This window comes from Malaclemys terrapin, chromosome 15 (assembly GCF_027887155.1).
Source record: "Malaclemys terrapin pileata isolate rMalTer1 chromosome 15, rMalTer1.hap1, whole genome shotgun sequence".
Lineage (NCBI taxonomy): Eukaryota > Metazoa > Chordata > Testudines > Emydidae > Malaclemys > Malaclemys terrapin.
Window position 1 is genome coordinate 25986954 of NC_071519.1, and position 24655 is coordinate 26011608.

Sequence of the window (24655 nt, forward strand, 5' to 3'; positions counted from 1 at the left end):
AGGTTTTGTCTAGAGGATTAGGAGTTAAAGGTGTATTATTGGAGCATATTAGCTGTCCAAGTAACACCTTCTGAAGCTCTCCTTCAGACAAGGCAAACTGTACTTCAGCAGGTGCTCTGCTGTTCCCTACTAAGCTTTAACATGATTATGCTGCATTGCAACTTGCTTTGCCTGGCTGAGAGTCTTAGGTGTGTATTAGACCAAGTTAGTTACAGAAGCTAGCATCACACCTTTACAAACTAGTTTAAGACAAAGTCTCGGAGGCTATACCTAATTTAATCAGAGCCAGAGTAGACATTTGAAGCTTGCAGCTCTTGTAACTGTTGAGAGTAAAGGAGAAAGATGTTCATCGTTCAGTTCCTGTGCCATGCTGTGCAGGATTGGCCCCAAATTATTTCAAAGTTTTTTTTGTTGGTACCAATCCTGTGAAATGCTCAGCAAATACTGCAAGGTGCCACCACCATCAATTCCATAGACTTCAGTGGGAGCTGGGAGCCTGAATTTATTTTCCGTAGTCCATCTCATGGAAATGGCCTTCAGTCACTCTTAAGCTTGTGCAGGACTCTGTCCAGTGACTGAAGGGCCTTGTAACCTACTCCCAATCCCCCGAGTCATCCAACACCACTGCAATTTTTTAACTGTGCCTTTGGAAGATGAGTAATGAAGAGAGCTGCTTTCTGGAAAAAGTCCTTTTATTATCAAATTGTGCCTATACAGTCTAGTCATCCTTGGTGACATAACTCAGATCTGCATATGCACTTGCTCACAGTTCAATTGCACCAAAACAGCAAACAAATAAAACAGCTTGAACAAACCTAGTGCAAGTCAATGCCTTAAGTTACAAATGTGTGATTTCCTTAATGTCTATATACATAAGAGGTTTTTTCCATTAACTTTATACACTTTAAACAGGAAAAAAAAGTATTTATAAAAAAATAGCTAGCATTTAAATTTTTAGCCAAATCTAAGCTTTACAGTACAGTGTAAGGTGGTTTTTCAGCCTTGTAAGTCCTTGTTTCTTCATGATGAGGGCAACCCCTGTGGTTATTTTCTATTGCACAGACAGGACCATTCAGCAGCCGAGGCTGGTTGAGACAATTAAAGAACTCTCCAGCAGGGAGAAAGGAACACTGATGACGGCTGTTTCAGTAATACATGTTCTTGTCCCACCAACCTATGATAGGAGGAGGGGAAAATATCAAGGAATTAGGATTTTTTTTCTTCCAGTAGAAGAAAATTAAATAAGGCATTATCTAGATAATCCATTTAAAATCATCTCTATCAAAATGATACGGCTGGGGTTGGGAAGGGTTGTGGTGGTAGAAATGGACTGAGAATGGAATTCTAGGTCCAGGGAGGGTTCTACTTACTTCCTGGGTATTGCCTGATGAAAAGCTTGCGGATTTCATCATAGACCCATATCAAGATGGCATAAGGCATGGCCACAAACCAATACTGAACCCTGGAAAAGGGAAAGAAAGGAGATTCATGAATCAGATCTTACCATTTGAAAGGAGCAGTCCCTCCAGCTGAATTCTGTGAGGGCCTGCTGTGCAAACAGCTGATTTGATGCTGTCACTAGAGAAAAAATCTGGCCCTTTGACCTTTCTGAATCTGTAAATGAGGAGAACTTGTTTGCTCTGAAAATTGGGCTGCAAAATGAGGCTCTCTTGTGATACCCCGATGGAAGACATCAGAAACTGGATTGGCATATGAAAGGAAAGTCATTTTAAATAAAAATGTAGTCAAGCAAACGTTTTATAGCCTCACCCAATAGCATGAGTTCTGGAATAAGGGCTAGGGAGGTTCTTATTCTGTATAAACTGTTTTCTCTATCCTTGGTAATAGAACTGGCCAAAAATGGGACATGTTTTTGGGGAAAAGGTCATGAAAAATTGTTCCAATGTTTTTGACTGAGAAATTTCAGCCAACTCAACTCAGTAATTATGTCCTAAGACTTAGTCTTTGAATTCTGCTATCTAAGAAGTTTATTCCACATGGCATGCCCCTCCAATCAGCCATGCCACTGAGCGTAGATTTCCAACCATGTAATGTGTATATGTACATTTGAAGAAGAGGTAGAACACAGAAGAATTGGAACTCACCGAAGGGGCGTGAAGTTCAAGGCAGTAACACTTCCGAGACCATAACAGAGAATCAGAGCGATTGCTATCTGGGAGAATATACCCACCCAGATGACTTTATTCCTACAAGAAAACCAGTAAAGAAGATGGTTATGTGATCTGTATAACACTAGGGTCTAAGATTAGCTGGTACCATTCTAACACTATATAACCCAAAGGTACAAATCTGAGTAGAAGTCCTACTTAACTAGGTGCAGGCTCTGTGCTATAGCCCATAATGAGAATTTCAGAAGGGACAGCGGTTCTGACAGACATGCTGGCTAGATACAGTGTCTTTCCTTTTGAATGCAAAACTGAATATAGCCCATTCATCCTGGACCATAAAGGTCATATAGACAAGATGTCGGCTTTTATATTGTGGCTTCAGTACTGTGGGATGCCCTCAATCATTTGGCTTCAATTGGCCTTGAAGGGTGCTCAGCATCTGACAGAGTTTGGCCTATTGATAACTCCTGGAAGTCAAGTCTACCAGAGCTGGCTGAAAAGTAATGAAAAAGCTTTAACGCCATTTTCTCCTTTTTGGAAATTTTGCAAAATATCGATTAGCTCTATAGTTCTGTTTTGTTTTTAAAGGAGGTGGGGAGGTGCGTGAAATGGCGAAAATCCCATTTTAAAACATTTTAATTTTGAAATGTCAGTATTCAAACAACTTTGAACAGCTGTTTTTCTTGGGGCTATTTTCATTGCTAACTGAAACTTGGATGATAGAGAAAAGCTGGAGAGAAAGTTGGTAGGAACAAGAAGGAAGAATGGAGGAAGTTATTTCTGACTCCAGTTTCACCTAAGGAACATACAGAGGCTGGATCAGACTGTTAGACCTCCAGGCTAAGACCCCCTTCCCATTAATGAACGTTTAGCACCCACCTGAGAAGACCTTGCTGGAAAATGGAATTCCTCCTTGTTTTCCTGATGATCAGATCTGCCACCTGCTGAATTGTGATGCTGACAAAAAAGGCAGTGTAGCCACTCCACTGCAGATATGTCCGTTGGTATCTAGTCTGAAAAGGAATAAAAAAGTATCTTTGTTACATGTCAGGCACTGAAGAGTATGTACTTACATTATAAGAATGGCTGCATAGTCTGAAGACTGATTCCCAGTTACATGGGTATAAGTCTGGAATAATTCTACCTTTACACTTTTGTATAACAGCTTGGAATCTATTGTTCTCTCCCATTAGCTGTTGCGGTAGAGAACGTTGAGAGCCTTGGCGGTGGGGAATTCATATCAATTCACCTACTGCCTCTGCTTATGGTGATTGCTGTAGGGAACAGTGTAAGGATGGGAGCTCCCCACAACCATCACGGTCTTGGGCAGCAGGAATTCCTCTAGGGAACAGCGTTTGTTAGGACCTAGTTTCAGTATTGGGTTTTGGAATTAAATCTTGAGGTTGTGGTTCTATTTAACACTCATTTAATGTCAGCCAGAGGTTATGGAATTTAAGCAACATTGCATCACAGTGCTGGAAAGGGGAGAATCGGTATTGTACTATAGAGAGTATCATCACAGCTGGACAGTAGTGGTGTGCAGAAGCAGCACTGGGGGAGTAGAGGGGATCTAAACATAATCTAGAAAGGGAGGGAAGAGTGGTGGAGAGCCTCCTGTTGACAAAAACCTATAGCTGAGACAGAAATAGGGGAGGATGTTTGGTGTCAGGGGTAGGAGAGAAGCAAAAAGAGGTGAATTCTAGATGTTGAGTTAGTGGGCTCTGAAGTTGAATGACCAAAGCCAAAGAACAGCTCCAAGAAATCTAACCTGGGAAACTTTAGTTCATATCTATTGGCATAAAGTTAAAATTAAATCTTTCCCCATCAGGTCCACCTCCAAACATTTCTAAGCTTCCCTTCATCCCCCGCATCCCACCCCCAGTGAGGGGAGAGAATCTTCCATTTCCAGTTATAACACGGGATTTAACTGAAGAGGATTTTTTACAGATGCTTTACCCATTCTTGCCCATAGCTGTCCTCTATGTCATTATAGTAATCATCTTCCCAATTGACACGTAAGCCGAGCAGTGTGTTAGGAAGCCAGCCCTGTTCAGCATACACGGTAAAATAGGCCAGGAAGGCTCCAATCGACTGTAGGATCCCTGCAAAGTAGAAGGGGGGGAAATAAGAAAGGGATGGAGTGAGACTTAATGTATTTGGGGGAAGGAAGGAGAAACAAGAAAAAAATCCTCTGAGAGTCAGAGTGAACTAGCTCTTTCTGGATCCATAGTACTTTGCATGGATCGTATAGGAAGCCTTTTAACCAAGAATCTCATCACACTCTACATTAAGCCTCCCAACTCCTATGGATAAAGCATTTCTGTAACCATTGCATAGGTGCACACACAGTCACAGGGAAGTTAAATAAGTTTGCCCAAGCTCACACAATGAGTTGAGCTCATAGGAATGGAACTAAGGAGTCCTGACTCCCTCCCCCCTGCTCTAACACCACTCTACACTCCTTCCTGTGGCCAGGAACCGAATTCAAGAGCCTTTCAGTGACTCTCATTCTCCTCATCCTGCCTAGCCATCTCTTATGTGAATGACCCAACATACCAATCTGCAAATAGGAGTACACAGCGAGCTGCTCGTTCACCAGCCTGTCCTTCTTCTTGTGCCGGGGTCTCCTGTTCATAATGTCACTTTCAGCTTTCTCATAGGCTAATGCGACAGAGGGAATCTACAAGAGAAATTGTCTTTCAGAACCTCACTGGCACACCTCTGCCTGCTTCTGGGAGATTCAATAAAATCTGGCTGTTCTTTCTCCAATGTCTGTTAGCTGGATTATGTAAACATTGAGTGCCCCAGATGTCAAGGAGCAAATGATAAAAGGCTCTTTTCAATGAAGTCTGCAGTTCAGGACCATAGAAAGGTTTGGGTGAGGTCTGAAACACATTCCTTGGGGCCATGAACATATTGCTCATCCACACCAGTGGGTTGGATGAAACCGGAAGGAGAGGAGGGGTCTTTTGAATTTATGGGGACAGTAGAGGATGCCTCATTTGTACGCCCAGTGGTCATTCCCTATACTGTAGCAAACAGGTGATTTGAGGACGATCTGACTGATAATATATGTGCTCTCTTGATAGTTCACTGCCTGCATGTCTTGATCAAAAGGCCTGGCCAGGTGGGTTACTGGTCAATGCACATGAGCGAAGCCTTTACTTTCCACTCTCCCTTGCTCCCCTCCTCACCTTATTTTTTCTCCTCCTCCAAATCCAGCTGCTTTCACTCTAGGCCTCTGCTTGTTTTGCTATCCTACATATCCCATGTGATTCATAGATTCTAGGACTGGAAGGGACCTCGAGAGGTCATCGAGTCTAGTCCCCTGCCCGCATGGCAGGACCAAATACTGTCTAGACCATCCCTGATAGACATTTGTCTAACCTACTCTTAAATATCTCCAGAGATGGAGATTCCACAACCTCCCTAGGCAATTTATTCCAGTGTTTAACCACCCTGACAGTTAGGAACTTTTTCCTAATGTCCAACCTAGACCTCCCTTGCTGCAGTTTAAGCCTATTGCTTCTTGCTCTATCCTTAGAGGCTAAGGTGAACAAGTTTTCTCCCTTCTCCTTATGACACCCTTTTAGATACCTGAAAACTGCTATCATGTCCCCTCTCAGTCTTCTCTTTTCCAAACTAAACAAACCCAATTCCTTCAGCCTTCCTTCATAGGTCATGTTCTCAAGACCTTTAATCATTCTTGCTGCTCTTCTCTGGACCCTTTCCAATTTCTCCACATCTTTCCTGAAATGCGGTGCCCAGAACTGGACACAATACTCCAGCTGAGGCCTAACCAGAGCAGAGTAGAGCGGAAGAATGACTTCTCGTGTCTTGCTCACAACACACCTGTTAATACATCCCAGAATCATGTTTGCTTTTTTTGCAACAGCATCACACTGTTGACTCATATTTAGCTTGTGGTCCACTATAACCCCTAGATCCCTTTCTGCCATACTCCTTCCTAGACAGTCTCTTCCCATTCTGTATGTGTGAAACTGATTTTTTTCTTCCCAAGTGGAGCACTTTGCATTTGTCTTTGTTAAACTTCATCCTGTTTAACTCAGACCATTTCTCCAATTTGTCCAGATCATTTTGAATTATGACCCTGTCCTCCAAAGCAGTTGCAATCCCTCCCAGTTTGGTATCATCCGCAAACTTAATAAGCGTACTTTCTATGCCAATATCTAAGTCGTCAATGAAGATATTGAACAGAGCCGGTCCCAAAACAGAACCCCACTCGTTATGCCTTTCCAGCAGGATTGGGAACCATTAATAACAACTCTCTGAGTATGGTTATCCAGCCAGTTATGCACCCACCTTATAGTAGCCCCATCTAAATTGTATTTGCCTAGTTTATCGATAAGAATATCATGCGAGACCGTATTAAATGCCTTATTAAAGTCTAGGTATACCACATCCACAGCTTCTCCCTTATCCACAAGACTTGTTATCCTATCGAAGAAAGCTATCAGATTGGTTTGACATGATTTGTTCTTTACAAATCCATGCTGGCTGTTTCCTATCACCTTACCACCTTCCAAGTGTTTGCAGATGATTTCCTTAATTACTTGCTCCATTATCTTCCCTGGCACAGAAGTTAAACTAACTGGTCTGTAGTTTCCTGGGTTGTTTTTATAGATGGGCACTATATTTGCCCTTTTCCAGTCTTCTGGAATCTCTCCCGACTCCCATGATTTTCCAAAGATAATAGCTAGAGGCTCAGATACCTCCTCTATTAGCTCTTTGAGTATTCTAGGATGCATTTCATCAGGCCCTGGTGACTTGCAGGCATCTAACTTTTCTAAGTGATTTTTAACTTGTTCTTTTTTTATTTTATCTGCTAAACCTACCCCCTTCCCATTAGCATTCACTATGTTAGGCATTCCTTCAGACTTCTCGGTGAAGACCGAAACAAAGAAGTCATTAAGCATCTCTGCCATTTCCAAGTTTCCTGTTACTGTTTCTCCCTCTTCACTAAGCAGTGGGCCTACCCTGTCTTTGGTCTTCCTCTTGCTTCTAATGTATTGATAAAAAGTCTTCTTGTTTCCCTTTATTCCTGTAGCTAGTTTGAGCTCATTTTGTGCCTTTGCCTTTCTAATCTTGCCCCTGCATTCCTGTGTTGTTTGCCTATATTCATCCTTTGTAATCTGTCCTGGTTTCCATTTTTTATATGACTCCTTTTTAATTTTTAGATCGTGCAAGATCTCGTGGTTAAGCCAAGGTGGTCTTTTGCCACATTTTCTATCTTTCCTAACCAGCGGAATAGCTTGCTTTTGGGCCCTTAATAGTATCCCATTGAAAAACTGCCAACTCTCCTCAGTTGTTTTTCCCCTCAGTCTTGATTCCCATGGGACCTTACCTATCAGCTCTCTAAGCTTACCAAAATCCGCCTTCCTGAAATCCATTGTCTCTATTTTGCTGTTCTCCCTTCTACCCTTCCTTAGAATTTCAAACTCTATGATTTCATGATCACTTTCACCCAAGCTGCCTTCTACTTTCAAATTCTCAACGAGTTCCTTCCTATTTGTTAAAATCAAGTCTAGAACAGCTTCCCCCCAGTAGCTTTTTCAACCTTCTGAAATAAAAAGTTGTCTGCAATGCAGTCCAAGAATTTATTGGATAGTCTGTGCCCCGCTGTGTTATTTTCCCAACATATATCCGGATAGTTGAAGTCCCGCATCACCACCAAATCTTGGGCTTTGGAAGATTTTGTTAGTTGTTTAAAAAAAGCCTCCTCTACCTCTTCCACCTGGTTAGGTGGCCTGTAGTAGACTCCTAGCATGACAGGCTCTCAGTTCCTGACTGATGACTAATCCCTCAAAGATGTACATCAAATCTAATTGCTTCACGCCCAGCGAGGCTCAAGAGTCTCCTTGGCACTCAAACCCTAGCCGCTTACTCATTCTCAGAGTCAATAACATGCACGTGAAATTGCTTGGGCGGCCAGCTGGTTTTAACCATGTCTGGGGTGAGTCAACTTACGATGTCTGTGCCCAGATCGATGAACAGAATAGTGATTGTGCCAATAGGCAGTGGGATGCTGGCGATAATGTAGATCAGGAAGGGACAGAGCTCGGCAATATTCTTGGTCAGGGTGTAGGCGATGGTTTTCTTTAGGTTATCAAAGATCAAGCGGCCTGAGGAAAAACAGAAAGTTTATTTTAAAATACTCACTAAGGCCAATGCTGGCTGAAAATTTCCCACCATCTTTTTTTCAGCAGTTACAGTTAAAACGTTTAGAATAGGTGGTAGTATAGTTGGGGTCAAGCAAGAGAGGGTGGCAAACAAATAATAGAAAAGAAAGGGTACAAGAGATTGCTGCAACACGTGAGGCTGAAACTAATACAGGATCAGACATGAATGAAGGCCTTTTGTTCAGGATTCAAACTGATAAGCATTGCAGAACTGAGCAAATAGTATTTGTGTAATGTTGCCTTGCTCTTTGTGAGCAGGTCATAAAACCCTAAGATGTGGTTGTGGTTGGAGATGATTCACATCTGTTTCTAACTTTAAAGTGGTTAGCTACCATGGTTCTGATAGCTCCATAGAGTCTGAAGTTTGAATAAGGAAATTAAGTCCATAGATATAGACTGGATTGTGTAGGATATTAAGGGACACATGACCAGTGCATGCAGAATTGGGTACGTAGTTACCATAAAGGTCAATAAACTGACCATTTAGCCCTAGGAGATGCCTTTAAAAAAAAAAAAAAAAAAAGATTCTGGTATGCACAAATGTGTGATTGCCTACATACATTTGCAACAAAATGAACATGCAGTCCCCCAGTTTTCATGCATATTCCAGGTAATGGTGTGTGCGAATGTAAGTGAACAATAGTGCAAGCAAGTGGGCCTCTTTAAAAATAATAAGACAGAGGATAGTGGCTATAAGTCCAATGCGACTACTTCAACTTACATTAGGGATGAGAGTAGTGAATCTTATTTTTACCTTCCTCCACTCCTGTGACAATAGAAGCAAAGTTATCATCCAGCAAGATCATGTCAGCTGCGTTTTTAGCTGCGTCGGAGCCGGCGATACCCATAGCAATTCCAATATCTGCCTTTTTCAGAGCTGGGGAGTCATTGACTCCATCTCCAGTCACCGCAACAACTGCATCCTGGAACATAGTAGGATTCAGGTGACTGAGGAAATTAGTCCATCCTCCAGCAAGGAAAAGCCCCCACCTTTAAAGCTTCTGGAGCAGAGTTCAGTACAGGTTAAAATTAGTGTCAGTGTTCTTGAGCTGTTCTTTTAAAGTGAATGTGTGCTGGTGAAAGATGCTGGATGGGCAGCCCTGGCCTGAAGCCAAATTCTTCATCTAGCCAGGTAGAATATAGGCAGTGATACCATACATTTCCTCTACAATGTCTTGCAAATGTATCCCATCCCTGGCTGAAGAAACCAGAGATACTCTTGGGGGGGGCAAAGGGGAATTCAGTTACCATGGTCCATCCCCTCCTTGGTCTCTCTCCTAAGGTGTCTTAGAAGGATATCAATTTCGGGGTGGTTTGTGATATAGATAGCTGAGACACACACACACCCCACTCCCACTTTAATGAAGGCTACTGAACAGCCACTAAATGCTAACCTTGCTTTTAGTTTGTGAACCTGAACTGATTTGAGCTGGTGAACTAGAAAAGGCCCCAGTTCTCTGGACTAGCCTCTCTGATGAAACTTCCTAATATAACCGAGTATCCTCTCAAAGATGCTTTGGCTTCTGGAGAATTTGGAGTGCAATGAGCAGAATCAGAAAAAAAATCAAAGGAAAAAATGTGGCAAACTAATTACGACAAATACTGAATGTCTTGTCCCTTGGGGGATTTTGCTACATGATACCAGTTATAAATAATACTTATAGGCTCTAGCTACTGAACATAGAACGTGAACTGACTTTTTTTGCTCTTCATCCTTCAAAGAGTCAAATCTTACTGGAGGGTAGACATCTGCACAGCACAGAACACGTGTACCCAGAGCTTGCCATCTAAAAAGGGGTGATGCTAGAAATTAAGTAATAATATTATTGTTTCCCTGAAAGCAATTCAGGATTAAACCCAAAGAGCTGATGTTGATGGGAAAGCTCAGCTCTGCCAAAGCTACAAAAATTAAAAGTGGGCCATGCTGCATCTGCTTTCCTTGCAAATTTGAGGGAGAGCCATTGGGTAAGTCACAACTTGCATTGGTGGGGAAGCAGGGGGATCACACAGCCGTGAAAAGTCCCTTGGAGGAAGTCTGGATGGTGTTCTGCTCACCTTTTTCATGGTGCACTATATACCCACTGTGTTGGTTCTACTCCAGACAGCTTTAAAATAACTGCGGTGAATGGGACAAAACTCTTAAAATCCTGCCCTACACTAGTCTCCTATCTAAGCTATAAGACAGTTTAAGAGGCAGTTTAGACAAAGCATGTGATAAAGCAGTTTATTGGGACTCATGCCCTGTATTGGTAAACATGGCTGTACAGAAGGCCGAAGTGAGACTGAAGGGGAGGGACAAGAGGGCATGGTCACAATGCTGCTTTCATCTGGGTTTATAGAACCATCTGGGGAAGGGGGCATCCTAAATAATCAATCCTTGGCCCCAGGGATTCCAGCATTGTGTCACAAGTAGAACTTCACACCCAAAGTGCAGCTGCAGCTCCGCTACTTCCCCTCAAGCACCAGGCCCTACCACAGAAGTGTGTCAGTTAGCCAGTACCAACATGGGACTCCTGACATGCAATGGAGCCGCTTATATTCTATCCAGTGTAGGATGGGGTGCCAAAGGCACACTGGCCAGTTCACTACAGTATGTAGATTCAGATGGCTGCAGCTTGAAAAGAGAACCTGGAACTCACCTCCCTCTTACCTGATTCTAACACCACGAGGTTATCACTTCTGTCTGTTGCTGAGGAGGACATCTGAGCAAATACCATCATTGTACAAATCCATTAGGGCCACATATGTTTATCTGTTGCCTTCTCTCACTCACCTGCCTTTGGCAGCCCTCCACTATAATCAGTTTCTGCTGGGGTGAGGTGCGAGCGAAGACTATTTCTGAGTGATTGATCAAGATCTCATCCAGCTGCTCTGCGGTCATATCCTTAAGCTCCATTCCGTTAATTACAGCAGCTCTAGCATCCCTGTAATAGCCACAGGAATGCACAGTGAAACTCCGACATAAAGGCTTAGATACAAACCATACATTCATACACTGTACTCAATTCAGTGGGTTGGGCATGGCAGCAATAAGCAAGTTAATTTTAAGTAGCCTTACTCGTTTGTCAGCAGGAATGACTTGAAAGGCTCTGTAGAAATGCAAGGTATTACTACAATTCCCTAGTGGAGAAAGTGGTAGTAGGCCCCATCAGTAGACCTTGCAAAAGAACAGAGATTGTGCTGTAGGGAGCAATGCTGTATTGGCTGGAAGAGGTGGAATGGTAGAATGAGTTATCTTATTCTTCTTTTCCTGAATCATCAAAACTCCATTCAGCCTCGGTACATTTCAGAATAAACTAGATGGATGGTTCTGGGTAGAAGAGATGAATAGTTGGATGGATATCAGGGCTAGGAAAGTACCAAGAAGCAGGAGAGCAAAAAGTGACTGTTTTGTAGAAACAGGTTAATACATGCATAAGAGGAGAAGGAAAGGTTTCATTTCCAGATAGCTACAGGTGCGTGCTGCCTGCTCTTACTGTTTATTGACTTGTTCGACTGGAACGTTGAGGCGCTTGGCAATATCTTCCACGGTCTCGCTGTTGGCGGAAATGATGCCTACACTCTTGGCAATTGCTTTTGCTGTGATTGGATGATCGCCAGTGACCATGATAACCTGATGAAGGGACAAGTGCATCGAATGAGAAACTTAGGAATAGCAGAAGGAGGTGGCTATTCTCCACCAACGAATGGCTTTGTTTCTTTAGCATGCTGAGCATGCAGTCAGGTTTCAAAGATATTCAGATTGTTGCTAGTAACCTGCTAGCCCGATGTTAGCACCAGTTCCTAAGCCAAGTGACATTGGCACTGTTGAATTGAAAGTGAAAGGGAAGGCTTGGTTCAGGAAACCAGGCTCCTTCTCTAATTCTGATCTGTCTCACTCCTTCTCCTAAACAGAGGTCCTGTATTTATTTTTATATAGCACACTAATAACCCCAAATGCTGTTGTGTTGCTATTGCGTTGATGGGGACCAATACTGTAGAATAAAGAGTTTGCACGGTGTGTTGGAAACACTGATTAATATTACAACATAAACTAGGTCCTTGTGACAGGAGGCACCCTAGAAAATTGGAACATGCGTCTATTCAACCTTTTAGGAGAGAGAGCTGCTTGGTAGCAAGCCTAGCAACCTCCGAATGCCAGCAATTTACCGAATATTGGGACAGCCTTCATTTTGCCTTAGGCTGGTTGCTTCAAAGGCTGATTTCCCTTTCCTGATCCAATATGCAATTGAAACTCGCTCCCCGTCACTAGCCTTGAGCTGCATATATACTTGAGGCTGTCCTGGCAAGGCAGCTAGGGAAGCTGTTGCTTTGCATAGACTTCTAAAAACTGAAAACTTTTCTAAAGTTTTCAGTTTTTATGATCTAAATGTAGTTCTTCCCCTTTCTGAAGGACTTTTGTCACTCTTTCATGGTTTAGGGTGAATAATTCCAGCTCCATAGGTGCCTTTATGTATTAGAAATGGGCCTGAGCTGCAAGGTTGGATCTGGATCAACTTCTGCACCTCCCCCCAAATTTTGGAATCCTTTTGCATCTGGGGTTTTGGTTTCAGCCCATCTTTGCAATGGGCCCATCTACATTAAGTTCTCTTCATACCATGCTGGCAATGTAAAAGAGATTTTAAGTGGGTGTAAAAATTTACTCCCAGGTTAATACCCCAGGCCAACGTTAATGAGATAATAAGACTTCAGTTATCTCCTGAGATGTGTTTAATCTGAATACAGTAAAATGTGACCATGATGCAGCAAGAACTTGAGGCTATATCATGGGCGCTTTAGGAATCTCTTATGTAGACCTGCTGTGCTGTTGACTGGCAGAAACCCTACCTTGATCCCAGCACTGCGGCACTTTGACACGGCATCTGGCACGGTGGAGCGAGGTGGGTCAATCATGGATAAGAGTCCTACAAAGCACAGGTTGGAGGTGGGGAAGTTCATGGAGTCTGTATCAAAGGGGTAGGTGTCTGGAAACTCATCCTCTGGCAGGTACAAATGGCAGAAGCCTGGAATGAAACCCAGTAGAGCAGTGTGAGAGCAGGGTGGAGGGGAAGGGTCAAAAGAGAAAGGGAGACTTGGTACAGCATGACTATTTGTTCTTCTCTACGTTATACCACTGCATTTTAAAAAAAACACCATGAAATGTCCTCTGTGGTGGAATTTTAATCCCTTGTCAGCTGCATTAATGTTCTTTTACAGCACCAGCATTCAAAGAAATGTAGCTGGTACCTGCTCCCTCCCCCACATAGTGCAAGCTACTGTCCCAAGGTCCCTGCTGGAAAGAGTTTACAGCAGTGTTGATGTGGGTTAACCCTCTAGTTATTTTGAGGGGTTTTTTTATCATTTCATCCATGAATGAGCAGGTCATTTCTCTTCTTTTTCCTCTGAGACTGCACCCATTTTCAGCTGTCATTCCAAGACTGGAATGAGGATTGTCACATGTATAATATTCCCATGCACACCTAATGCATCCTTTATTGTAACATCCAGTTGCCAGAGCCACTGGCGTTTAACTCAGTTTTAATTTCCCAATTCCTTTCTCTTTTGCAATCCATTTTCAGTTCCCTTTTGAACTCACCCAGCACTCTCTCTCCCAGGCCTCCCAATTCCATGTATGCCGTCTGAAAAGCCTCAGCCCTCTCTCTATCCAGTGGCTGTTCTTCGCCATTGATCATGATGGTGCTGCATCTCTCTAGGATCCTCTCTGGGGCTCCTTTCATCACCAGCAGGAAGCGTTTATCATTGGGGTCTTCGGTCTCATGGATTGAGAGCTGTGTGCACCATGAAGATGGAATGATTGAAACAGTGTATGGTCCCCTTCAGTTTCCACCATAACCCACGAACGGCTAAATTCTGCCCTCAGATATGCAACCCCCACTTTAAGGGCCCGCTCTAGGCACCAGCAAACCAAGCATGTGCGTGGGACGGCACAATTTCAGGGGCGGCATTCTGAATGCCCTTTTTTTTTTTTTTTTCCTTTTTGCTGGGGGCGGCAAAAAACCTAGAACTGGCCCTGCCCACTGTGATGGCAATGGGAATTGGCCATGCTTGTCTAACAGCAGAATTTGACCATAAGAGTCCATTTAACTTGGAGCCAAGAAATATTTCTCCTCCTCTTTCTCACTAATGTACATTATCTCTTCTGAAGTGATAAATCTGGTCTTTGATAGAATGAAATACCTTGCTCTAATGACATATACTAGATCACTGTGTGATAATAATAATAATCTTATTTTAATAATAAGACACAGGTGCCCAAACTTTGCCCAGTCTTAGGCAGCATTGTCAACTTTCTAGGAGCCTGAGGGCTGTCAATACCATTATTTCCATAAAATGATGCAGATCGGATTCACCCTCATCTTTAATAATAATGTTTATAGAAACTATAGGTTCCTACATACTGTGCTCAAGGCAGCTTGGCCACACTGCATGGGCTACAGCTCCATTCCCTCTTTCGTAATGTAACCTGAATTCCCTGGAACTAATTGCATGGCCTTGCATGAAAGTCCCAGCAGGGTAGCTGCCTCCATGGAAATACGTGGCTCTGAGCTTAAACTGCATAGGATATTGAATTTCCCCATTAATGTCACCATGCCCCAGCCACAAACACTGGGTTGGACAAAGATATGGATTGATTGGTTCATTTTCCAAAGAAGAAAGTCACACCTGGAATTTGTTAGTAGAATTGAAAGGAATTTCGGCCAGTTTTCTGTTCCGTTTTCTAATGCCCATTACATCACCCAAGATTACTTCAGCAAATTTCAGCAGGGCTGTTTCTGAGGCGTCACCCACCACAACTCTCTGTGCAGAGAAGAACAAACATGTATTTTTAGTAGTCATACTTTTGCACTTTCATCCAAGGAACTGAAATAAGTTTACACACATGTGTGATAGAGTGTGTGCTTTCTAATGTAGCTGTCACTCTGGCAGCAAAGCACCAACCAGTTTACCTAAAGCAAGCAATCAGAACGAGAGATTATATTTTCCATCCTTCTCTTGAATTATGCCATGGGAGCATTTGGGTTGTATTGCTGTTGATTTTATTAACTGCAGTCTTTAGGGTAGTGATATTGAGCCATTCTTTAGGGTTGCTGTTGTGACAAAGCTACTGCAAAGAGGTGAGATTTGCATTTAATTCAGTGGAAGTGAAAGATCTGTGGCTGTTCTCTGCTCTGGGGCAAATGAATGTTCTCCTCGCTTAATGTCAGTGCCTCAGTTTACCCAATTGTCAAGTGAGTTCCATTGCATGTCACAGTCAGTGAGAGAATCAAGAGTAGAGCCCAGGAATCTGGAGTCCCCTGTTCTAATCAGAGTACTGCCTATAACAAATGCTTTACAAGGAAATAACTCAAGTTCTTACCCTTTCTATCTTTTTATTAGTTTAGATTAATAGTGTGGAAAGACTAATCTTGATATCTGAGCTGTCTTTTGACTTAAATGGATATTGCTTTTGTCTGTTCCCTCTTTCTATTTCTTTCAAGGGTAAAGCAAGGAACACAAAAGTGATGGGAATTTTAAAATGAAAGGCAGCACTAAAAACAAAGAAAAACTTTGCATGCAATCTTTTCAGTGTAAAACAAATGAGCTCAGAAAGTAGCGGATACCTTCATTATTGGAACGTTCTCCTGTCCTGGTTTGAATTCGGCTCGGTTGCAGAGGGTTACAATCTTTGATAAAGTTGCCCATGATTGAGAACTTTGATCAAAGGACTGGGCTGAAAAGAAGCAAAAAAACATACAAATATTGCAGCTTTTTAGATGCTGGATAGTGGAATCCTTATGTTAAAGCAGCTGCAGGAGAAAATGGCCATTCTTATCAGATTCAGGTATATAGAAATTCAAACCATATCTTCCCCCGTGCACACCATACCTCCATACCAGTCCTGCCAGAGTTATTTTGGCAAAGACGCCTTGTTTGTTTAGTGCTGAAGAGGGGATGGATTAGTACTTCCTAGACTGAAGAATTCTATTTCTCCAGAAAACAGCTGTAGGACAGGCTCTCTTCCCCCACCGCACACAAAGTGCCTCAACCTGATTTTATAAGGACCATCTGCAGGGGTGAGATTGGAATTCAGGCTCCATCCAGTCCTTGCCATCTCTGCTAAAATGGTCAACAAGGTGTGGGGGGAGACTTCTTGTTACCAGCTGGATTGCTTTTTCTGATATCCAGTGGTGCTTGTCCAGTGGGACCTGTCCTGAGTCCCACCAGCTTGTTTGAAAGCAGTTCACCAAAGAGCCATCAGATGATGTGACTACAAGTCGTCACCATTGGCCTCAGCTAAATTCAGATTGACATCCACCTTGTGGCATGTCTAAGCCACCCAGTTGCCCTTCTCCAGCTCCCATATATATTTACTTGTTTGTTCTTCACTGGTATCAGCTGAGTAGATCTGATCGTCAAACCAAAGATGGGCAACAGTCATCCTGTTCTGTGTGAGGGTCCCTGTCTTGTCAGAGCAGATGATGGAGGTCGAGCCCAGCGTTTCCACAGCTTCTAAGTTCTTTACCAGGCAATTCTTCTTTGCCATTCGCTTGGCTGTCAGAGACAAACTCACCTAGGGGAATGGGAGAATTGCAGCTCCCTGTTAGTGAGGTACCATTACAGGTGAGCAAGGTAATAAAGCTGTGCACAACGCGACTCCGTGGATTGTAACCTGAGCTTGTTTGAAATTTCAACTAAAACATTTTTTCAAGGAAAAAAACTGAAAAATGCAGTAATTTTTTTTTTATATTTTAAATGAAGAAAAATGGGTTTTGTTTTTCAAAAAACATAGCCAAAAAGTTTTTCTTCAAAAGATTTTTGTTGTTGTTGTTGTTTAAAATCCAGGAAATGTTCACTGAGCTTTTTGGAAAAAAGTTCTTAATTTTTTAATTAAAAAATGGTATTTTTGAACCAACCATAGTCCTGCTAAAGCTATAGGTCCTGATTCTGATCTCCATTATATTCATGTAAAAATCTAGAGTAATTTCATTGATGCCAGTGAAGCTACTCCAGATTAACAATGGTGTAACTGAGATCAGAATCTGGCCTCTAGTTAGCAAATACTGCATCTGGCACACAGGCTCATGCGTGGTTAGACAAGATTATTATTGCCTTGACGATAGGAGGAGGGCATGACAGCCATTAGGACCATATTTCAAGTAAAAGGACTGGAATTTGGGAGAAGCTCATAACTGTAAAGCTAATAGTAGCTCACATTACCACTAACTTTGTCATAATATTTCCAAGGTGACCATCACTGTGGTGTCCTGGTACTAATAATTATTATAGTTGTTTGTCACCAAAGATGACTGACAGTGGTTTCACATCTTGAGTATGGTTGTGGCTAAGACCACTGATGTGTGAGTGGCAGTTCTTTCCATATGAAGTGCATAGGTAGTTCGACGCTGAGGAAAGGATTAGGACTATTACTAATGGTACTCATAATACTTTTGCACTTCTTTGTACCATCTATCTGAGGCTTTTGCAATGCTTATAACTATTACTGAACTGGATCTTTCATACACACATGAAGTAGTAATACCCCCATTTTACAGATGAGGAAATGAAGGCAAATAGAAGGGAAGTGGCTTGCTCAAGGTCATGTAGCGGGTCAGTAACGGGAACAGAAATGGTACCCAACACTATATTAAAGGGTGTGTGGATGTGTACACATAGGTACATGGGATTGTTGTGCTGAAGTCTTTGAGATTAAGGTCTCTGCTAATTCTAGAGTTCCCTATCTTGAATTGGGAAAGTCCCAGCTCTGAAAAGATATCTGTAAGGTCTTCTCAGGGCTGGCGTGAGTTCACATGAGGTCACCACCTGTAAATACTTGATCTTGCAGCAGCTGTTGCATCTGCTATAAGATCACAAAAACTAGAAATGGCCGAACATGGTGATACTGGGATGGGAGTTGAGTTTGGATTTTCCAAAACTTGTGCGGGTCCAAGGCCCCAAAGTTCAGATGGATTTAAGTAAACAGTTCCATCCTTAGCCCATTTCTCAATAAGAGTGCACCCATTTTAATCCTAGCTCTACTAAGGGATTATGAGAATTGGGGATCCCCTGCTGTTAACTGCAGGAACCTAGGACTGGCCCTGTTCCTAGACCATCTTGTACTGTGATGCATACACTGACATGAACACTGATACAAACAGAAGCAAAGCTGTACAATGCATGCTAATGGCCTGTGTAGACTTACAGTAACGGTGGCTAGCAGTCCTTCGGGCACATTGGCCACAATGATGCCAATGAGAAAGATGATGGAGTCCAGAACCTTGTATTTCATGGACACAGCAATGATGAAGAAGAGAACCCCAATAGAAACAGCCACTCCTGCCACAATATGCACAAAGTGCTCAATCTCAATAGCAATGGGTGTCTTCTCATTCCCAACTCCAGATGCCAGTGAGGCAATGCGCCCGATGATAGTGTGATCCCCAGTGTTGATTACCATGCCAGTGGCAGTACCTGGAAGAAAAGGAGAGGTTATCACCACCGTGTGGGATTGGTTCCCTAAAGAGAATTACAATTAGTAAAGAAATATAATGTTAGTGCATCACCTAGGAGCTTCATTCCTGGACCCAGGCCCCATTGTGCTACAAGTCTCGTGTGCAATATTGCCCTGTTATTAGGGACCTTTCTCAACCTTTTATTTACATCCATCTCAGAAATCTGAGGGGATTATCTACATAAGGGAGGGGAGGGTCTTGCAGTGTATTTTCATCAGTGGTGTTCGTTAATTGTACTGCAGTAGCACTGTAAGGCCTCAGTCAACAATCAGGGACCCATTGTACAGAGCGCTAGACAAACATGTAGTAAATAATTTGATATATGTGGCACCAAATACTTTTTTTTCCCCCTCTGAAAATAAGAACAACTTTCCTCAAGCATCTGAAGCACTTATTTATGGGCAGCTCTGACTTTCCATGACTTAGGATAATGATGGGAAAGCCAAAAGCGAGCAGGAGTTGATCAGCTATTGCTTATACTGTATCTAGCGCCAGACCAGTCAGCCAAAAATATATGTCGGCTATGGGTCCTAGGTAGAACCAGCCCAGTGCTTTGAGTTTTATTTTTGTTTGCATGGTGTGTTTCTTTTTTCTAATTGCTCATTTGTTTTTCTTTGTCCTAAACCTTTCTGGGGATTCCTAGAAAAAGCACCATCGAGAATTAGTGGCAGGTGTGATGGGGTGCCTATACACAAGCAGGTTCCTCAGCCCCTTCCTTCAGTCTGCAGGTTACCTTCCAGGCAGGTTGTAGAATAGAATGCAATGTTCTTAGTCTCCAAGGGGTTTTCATGGGTGAAGTCGCAGGAACGGCTTTGTGGTTCTGATTCCCCCGTGAGGGAGGAATTATCCACCTGTCAGTCAACAAAAGACACACTCATGCAGTTGGCAACCCTCGCTTACATACACCTGTATGGAAGGGCTGCAGCAATCGTGGTGGTAGGTGGCAGGGATATAGTAATCAGAAGAGTCTAACTTTGTTCCTGATAGGAGAGTATGACAGGGCAAATGCCTCTATTATCATGGAGATCCAGTCAAACCAGTGTAATGCCTAGTGACTTGGAGGGAAGCATAACTCAGATAGCTACCTCCAACACTGCAGAGAGGTTTACTGGGTCAGTGCTTCCATCACTGCATTGGGAAATAGCATTGGCAGGAGACTGGCTGTAGTATCATGATGGAGAGGAGATGCACTTGACTCTCCCTTGGAGTGAGGAATTGTTATAAATAATGGGCTTTTCTGTCCCATGTGCACTGGGTGCTACAGTGGACCTTCTGCACAAGCACAGCATAGATGTAAAACCAAGGTTTCTATTGGCTGATGAGCTATTCTCTCTGTACAAATGGTCTCTCCTTTCTTGCAACCTCTCTGAAAAAAGTGGCATAAACGTCACATATCCTTTTTCATCCCTGTACATCCTAAAGCTGGTGTTTACCTTACACCCCTGAGAAAAGATCAGACGGATGTCAGCTGGGATCCGATCTCCACCTTTAATCTCCACCATGTCCCCCACCACCAGCTGCTCTGCAGGCACTTCCTTCTTCTCTCCATCTCGGATGACAAGAGCTTGCTATGGGACAAGAGAACAACAAGAGTGTAACCAGTCCCACGTCCTGCTTTCACCATGGATGAAATTCACCCCGTGCAGAGAGCAGATACAAGGCCTGTGTACCACCTACCCCCGTTTTTGAGCTCTGCTCAGGGGTTGAAATTCACCCCTACTGGTTCCCCTTTGTTATACATCAGCATAATTCCTTTCTTCCTCATCATCTACTGAATTCCATGTAAGTCACCAATGAAAGATCACCAAGGTCAGCTGATAACACTTAGCATTTGGTATAGCACCTTTCATTCAAGGATCTCAAAGAGATTTACAAGGGAGGCAATACTGTTGCCATTTCACAGATGGGTAAACACAGGCATAGAGGTTGCCACTTGCCCAAGATTATACACCATGAGTAACAGAGCTGGGAATAGAAATGGGAGGTCTCCCTTGCTGTAATCATACTGCTGCCCAGTTCTCTTCGGTGAATTCTTTTTTAATTCAATTTTCAACCTAACAGAACAGTAACTCCATATTATGCTGCAAGCTCATTGGACAAGGTGCCTGGTAGCAATAGATGTTCATACAATACCACATATGTTTGGCACTCTTGATAATTGTTAACATTAGTCTGGGTTACATCAGTAAAACAAACTAAAGGATCTCATGTTTGAGTAAGAGAGAGGATAAATTGCCCAAGAGTGATCTGGACCCTTCTGGTGAAGGATGGAGTTTGGAGAAAAATTATTCCCAACTCTAAGACCGGATTCTGCTTCTCATCCACCGAAAGCCCTGGGGGCTGAATTCTATGATGGGAATACCATGAGCAAAGCCACTATTGAGTTAAAAGGGAAACTTAATTCTCCCTTCACTATTAAAGAGGGTACCCACTAGGCCAGTTTTGTGCCATTAATACATTTAAAATCTTCAACCTCCAACTGTTTTGGTCCCTTGCTCTTCAGAAACAGAGAGGAAGGTTGGCCACTCACCTGTGGAATCATTTTACTGAAGCTGGCCATGATGTTGGTACTTTTAGCCTCTTGGTAGTAAGCGAAGATACCGGTGAGGATGACAACCAGAGCGAGGACTACTCCCAAGTACAGCTGACCGATAAGAGAAATGATTCCAGTTAGTTTAAAAACAACATTTACTGTTGTTTCTGATACAAATAATAATAACACAATTTGATAAAATAAACTCTTCAGGCAGAGGTGGAACTAGTTTTAACTGGTTAAGAGAGAACTGTGGAATTCTACTGTCTGCTCATGCATGTTAATAAGCAGTACGGACTATAACGGCTCCTCAAATGACAAACTAGGATTTTAAGAGTTTTCATAAGAATCTCATCTGAATGGAAGCCAAGCCAGCTGTTTGGGGGTCAGGGTGGAAGCACATGATTAGAAGGCTGGAGATGAACTACACACCCTCCAGTTTGGATTTGCACCTAGAAGACTGGGTGCTCATCCAAACTTTTGAATCTTTTGGGTTTAGACGTCAGGCTGCAGAGCTCACAGGAATAAGTGCTTTCAGGAGAATTCCAGTAATTCCTGGAAACTATTGGATTGGGAGTAGTAACTGAATAGCCTTATGATACTTTATTATTTCTTCATCCGACAAAGAATAAAATTCTGAAAGCACCTACATGACTTTTGAAAATGGAACTTAGGCTTCTAAATCCTTTAGGTGCTTTTGAAGATTTTACCCCAAAACAGGAGATGCAGAGGCCACCATAAAAATGAACAGACAACCCCACACACACACACATCCACCACACTTAAGCTGTGTTTATTTGTTTGGTGTCTTCAAAGCCCTATCTATTATAATCTCCAAAATAAAACAAGAACTGCAACCAACCAACCAGAAGCAGACAAAGAGGACATGCTCCAAGTAGAGTTTTTACCCCAAAAGAGGAGAAGTGTCAGACTCTGTAAAGTCCATTAGGGACTTCACTGTTGCACTTGAAAGTGCTTAGATACTATGGTGATGGGTGGCAGTACAAAAGCCTAAGATAAATAAAAAGAGAGCAGACGGAGTATACCAATAAATCTGTCATTTATTGAAATGATTCAATACTGAAGTAGGAGGATTGGAGACCCCAGCTCTCTAAAAAGTCCTACCAGACTATAAAGAGGTGATGACCAGATAGCTGGCATAGTACTTACATTGTCAAATGCTGAAGCAACACCTTGAGCAAGCTGAATCCCGAAGGCAATCCAGCAGAGCAAAGCCCCCACCCATAAGAGGATGGAGAACCCTCCCACCATCTGCTTGAGGAACTTAATGATTTCAGGAGTGGATTTAGGAGGAGTGAGAGCGTTGGGACCATCTCGGGCCAGAATCTCTGCTGCTCTTGCACTAGTGAGACCCTGCAAATGCAAAAAAACATGGTAAACATTGAGTTAGACAATGCAGATTTCATATTCGAAACTTGGAACTTTGCTTTTCTCTCTTTCGTCCCCAAATAGGGGTTTGATTGTCCATAGTCTGTGACCTTATATTTTCAAGGTGCTTTCATACCTAAGTATTGTTAATGCCATGATGTGCATGTGCATCCCCCATGGGGGTCAATAGGAAGTCAAGTCCATGGACTTCCACTAATCATGGGTTTCTTTAAAGGTAAAGTCATCTGCAGTGAGCTTTCTCACTACAGTTGTGATATAAGATAAATGATAAAAGGTTTAGAAAACAAGGCCTAGGAGGAAAGGTAGAAAGAACTCCGCATATTTATTCCAGAGAAGAGAGGTCTGAGGGGGAACATAAGAGCCTTCACATATGTAAAGGGTTTTTATAAAGGAGGTGGTGTTTAATTGTTCTCCATGTCCACCAAGGGTAGGACAAGAAGTAATTGCCTTAATTTGCAGCAAGGGAGAGTTAGGTTAGCTATTAGGAAAAAACATTGTAATGATAATGATAGTTAAGCCCTGGAATGGTTTTACAAAGGAGGTTGTGTAATCCCTGCCACAGGACGTTTATAAGAGCAGGTTAGACAAACATTTGTCAAGCTCTAGGTTACTTGTCTCAGCGTGCAGGGATGACCTCTTAAAGTCCCTTTCAGCACAACATTTCTATGATTCTATATTGTTTTACTGAAGCCATCTGTTTAGATTGAGACCTATCCGATTCTGAATACCGGGTCCAAACTCCCTCAGACTCTGGGAAAGTTTAGATCAGGTCCAAACATTGGGGTCCAAGCTTTCCAATAGTGTTGATTTAAAATGCTCAGAAATTTCTTCAAACTTCAGAGATATTCATATCAAAATCCAGATCTGAATCACTCTATCTGGGCTGATCTCTGTTTTCAGTATCTGTTGAGAGTTAATACCTCCCGCCTGTAAAATGTTTTGTTTTAATAATGATTGTGGGGCTCCTACTAAGCCAGACGATATCAATGCTTTTCCACTGAGCTCAGTGGGCTTTGGATCAGGCCACAGATGAACTAAGGATATTTGATTCATACCGTTCCTTGCTCATATCTTACTCGCTCACCTTGCTGATGCTTGTAGTGTATTTTTCCTCCAGCTCTTCTTTGCTGAGTTTGTGGTCATCCTGAAGGACAAAAGAAAGAGAGACAAGAAGTGAGCAGACTGTCTTAAAGTGGGTCTGAAAAATTCAGTATTTCTGGGGTTGAGGAGCACTGAAATTGCCCTGGGTTCTTGGCTACTGGTCCAGCTGCCAGTATGTGGTGGTATGCCTCAAGGAGTGGTGGCAAAGGCTTGATCCTTCAAAGGAAAGCAAGAACCACCTCCATAACCACACAACTAATTATGTAGGGCTGCATACTTGGAAGATGGAGTTGGAAATTCCCCTTTCATGGCTGCAGGTCATCCATCATCTTAGACACTAAAGCATAATTTCTATTTTGAAATACTTGACAGATCAGAGACTACAGTGACGGGAAGCCATCTACATACAAAAATCGACGCAGTGCAATCTTTTGGCTTAGCATGAGACACTGGGAGTAGAGATGGTCAGGGAATGTTTTTTTTTCTCAAACCCCCTTCCCCTCCCTGAAACAGTTTTTTTTATCAAAATTTCAAATTTTTCTGAGCAGCTGTAGCCGAAGAGCTAGGACTTCTGGATTCTAATCCCAGCTCTGCCATTTACTCATTGTGTGACCTTTTACAAGTCGCATCACCTCTCTGTACCTATCCAAATGTGAAATGGGAGTCACAACAAATATCCACCCCACTTTTGTAAAGTGCTTTGAGCTTGTCAGGTTTTAAAAGCTAGTGGAGTGCAAATTAGCATTGGGAAATGGTGTCCACATTTTTTCAGCACTTCTGTAACTCCCTCTC

The 24655-nt window shown here is 42.6% G+C and overlaps 1 protein-coding gene across 1 annotated transcript in view; it reads right to left on the reverse strand.

Moving 5' to 3' along the window:
- Window positions 1-674: 674 nt before the first annotated feature.
- Window positions 675-24655, reverse strand: part of ATP12A (ATPase H+/K+ transporting non-gastric alpha2 subunit) — a 29552-nt gene continuing 5571 nt past the window's right edge. The window contains exons 3-23 of the mRNA XM_054049517.1: window positions 23847-23906; window positions 22523-22726; window positions 21350-21463; window positions 20253-20387; window positions 19553-19670; window positions 18510-18778; window positions 16682-16880; window positions 15931-16040; window positions 14993-15127; window positions 13905-14097; window positions 13157-13332; window positions 11806-11942; window positions 11103-11253; window positions 9084-9252; window positions 8118-8272; window positions 4686-4809; window positions 4086-4231; window positions 3009-3142; window positions 2106-2207; window positions 1371-1462; window positions 675-1174 (exon numbers count right to left, since the gene is read on the reverse strand). Coding sequence (XP_053905492.1) covers window positions 1146-1174; window positions 1371-1462; window positions 2106-2207; window positions 3009-3142; window positions 4086-4231; window positions 4686-4809; window positions 8118-8272; window positions 9084-9252; window positions 11103-11253; window positions 11806-11942; window positions 13157-13332; window positions 13905-14097; window positions 14993-15127; window positions 15931-16040; window positions 16682-16880; window positions 18510-18778; window positions 19553-19670; window positions 20253-20387; window positions 21350-21463; window positions 22523-22726; window positions 23847-23906 — 2952 coding nt within the window. The 3' untranslated portion in view covers window positions 675-1145. The remainder of the gene's footprint in view (window positions 1175-1370; window positions 1463-2105; window positions 2208-3008; window positions 3143-4085; window positions 4232-4685; window positions 4810-8117; window positions 8273-9083; window positions 9253-11102; window positions 11254-11805; window positions 11943-13156; window positions 13333-13904; window positions 14098-14992; window positions 15128-15930; window positions 16041-16681; window positions 16881-18509; window positions 18779-19552; window positions 19671-20252; window positions 20388-21349; window positions 21464-22522; window positions 22727-23846; window positions 23907-24655) is intronic.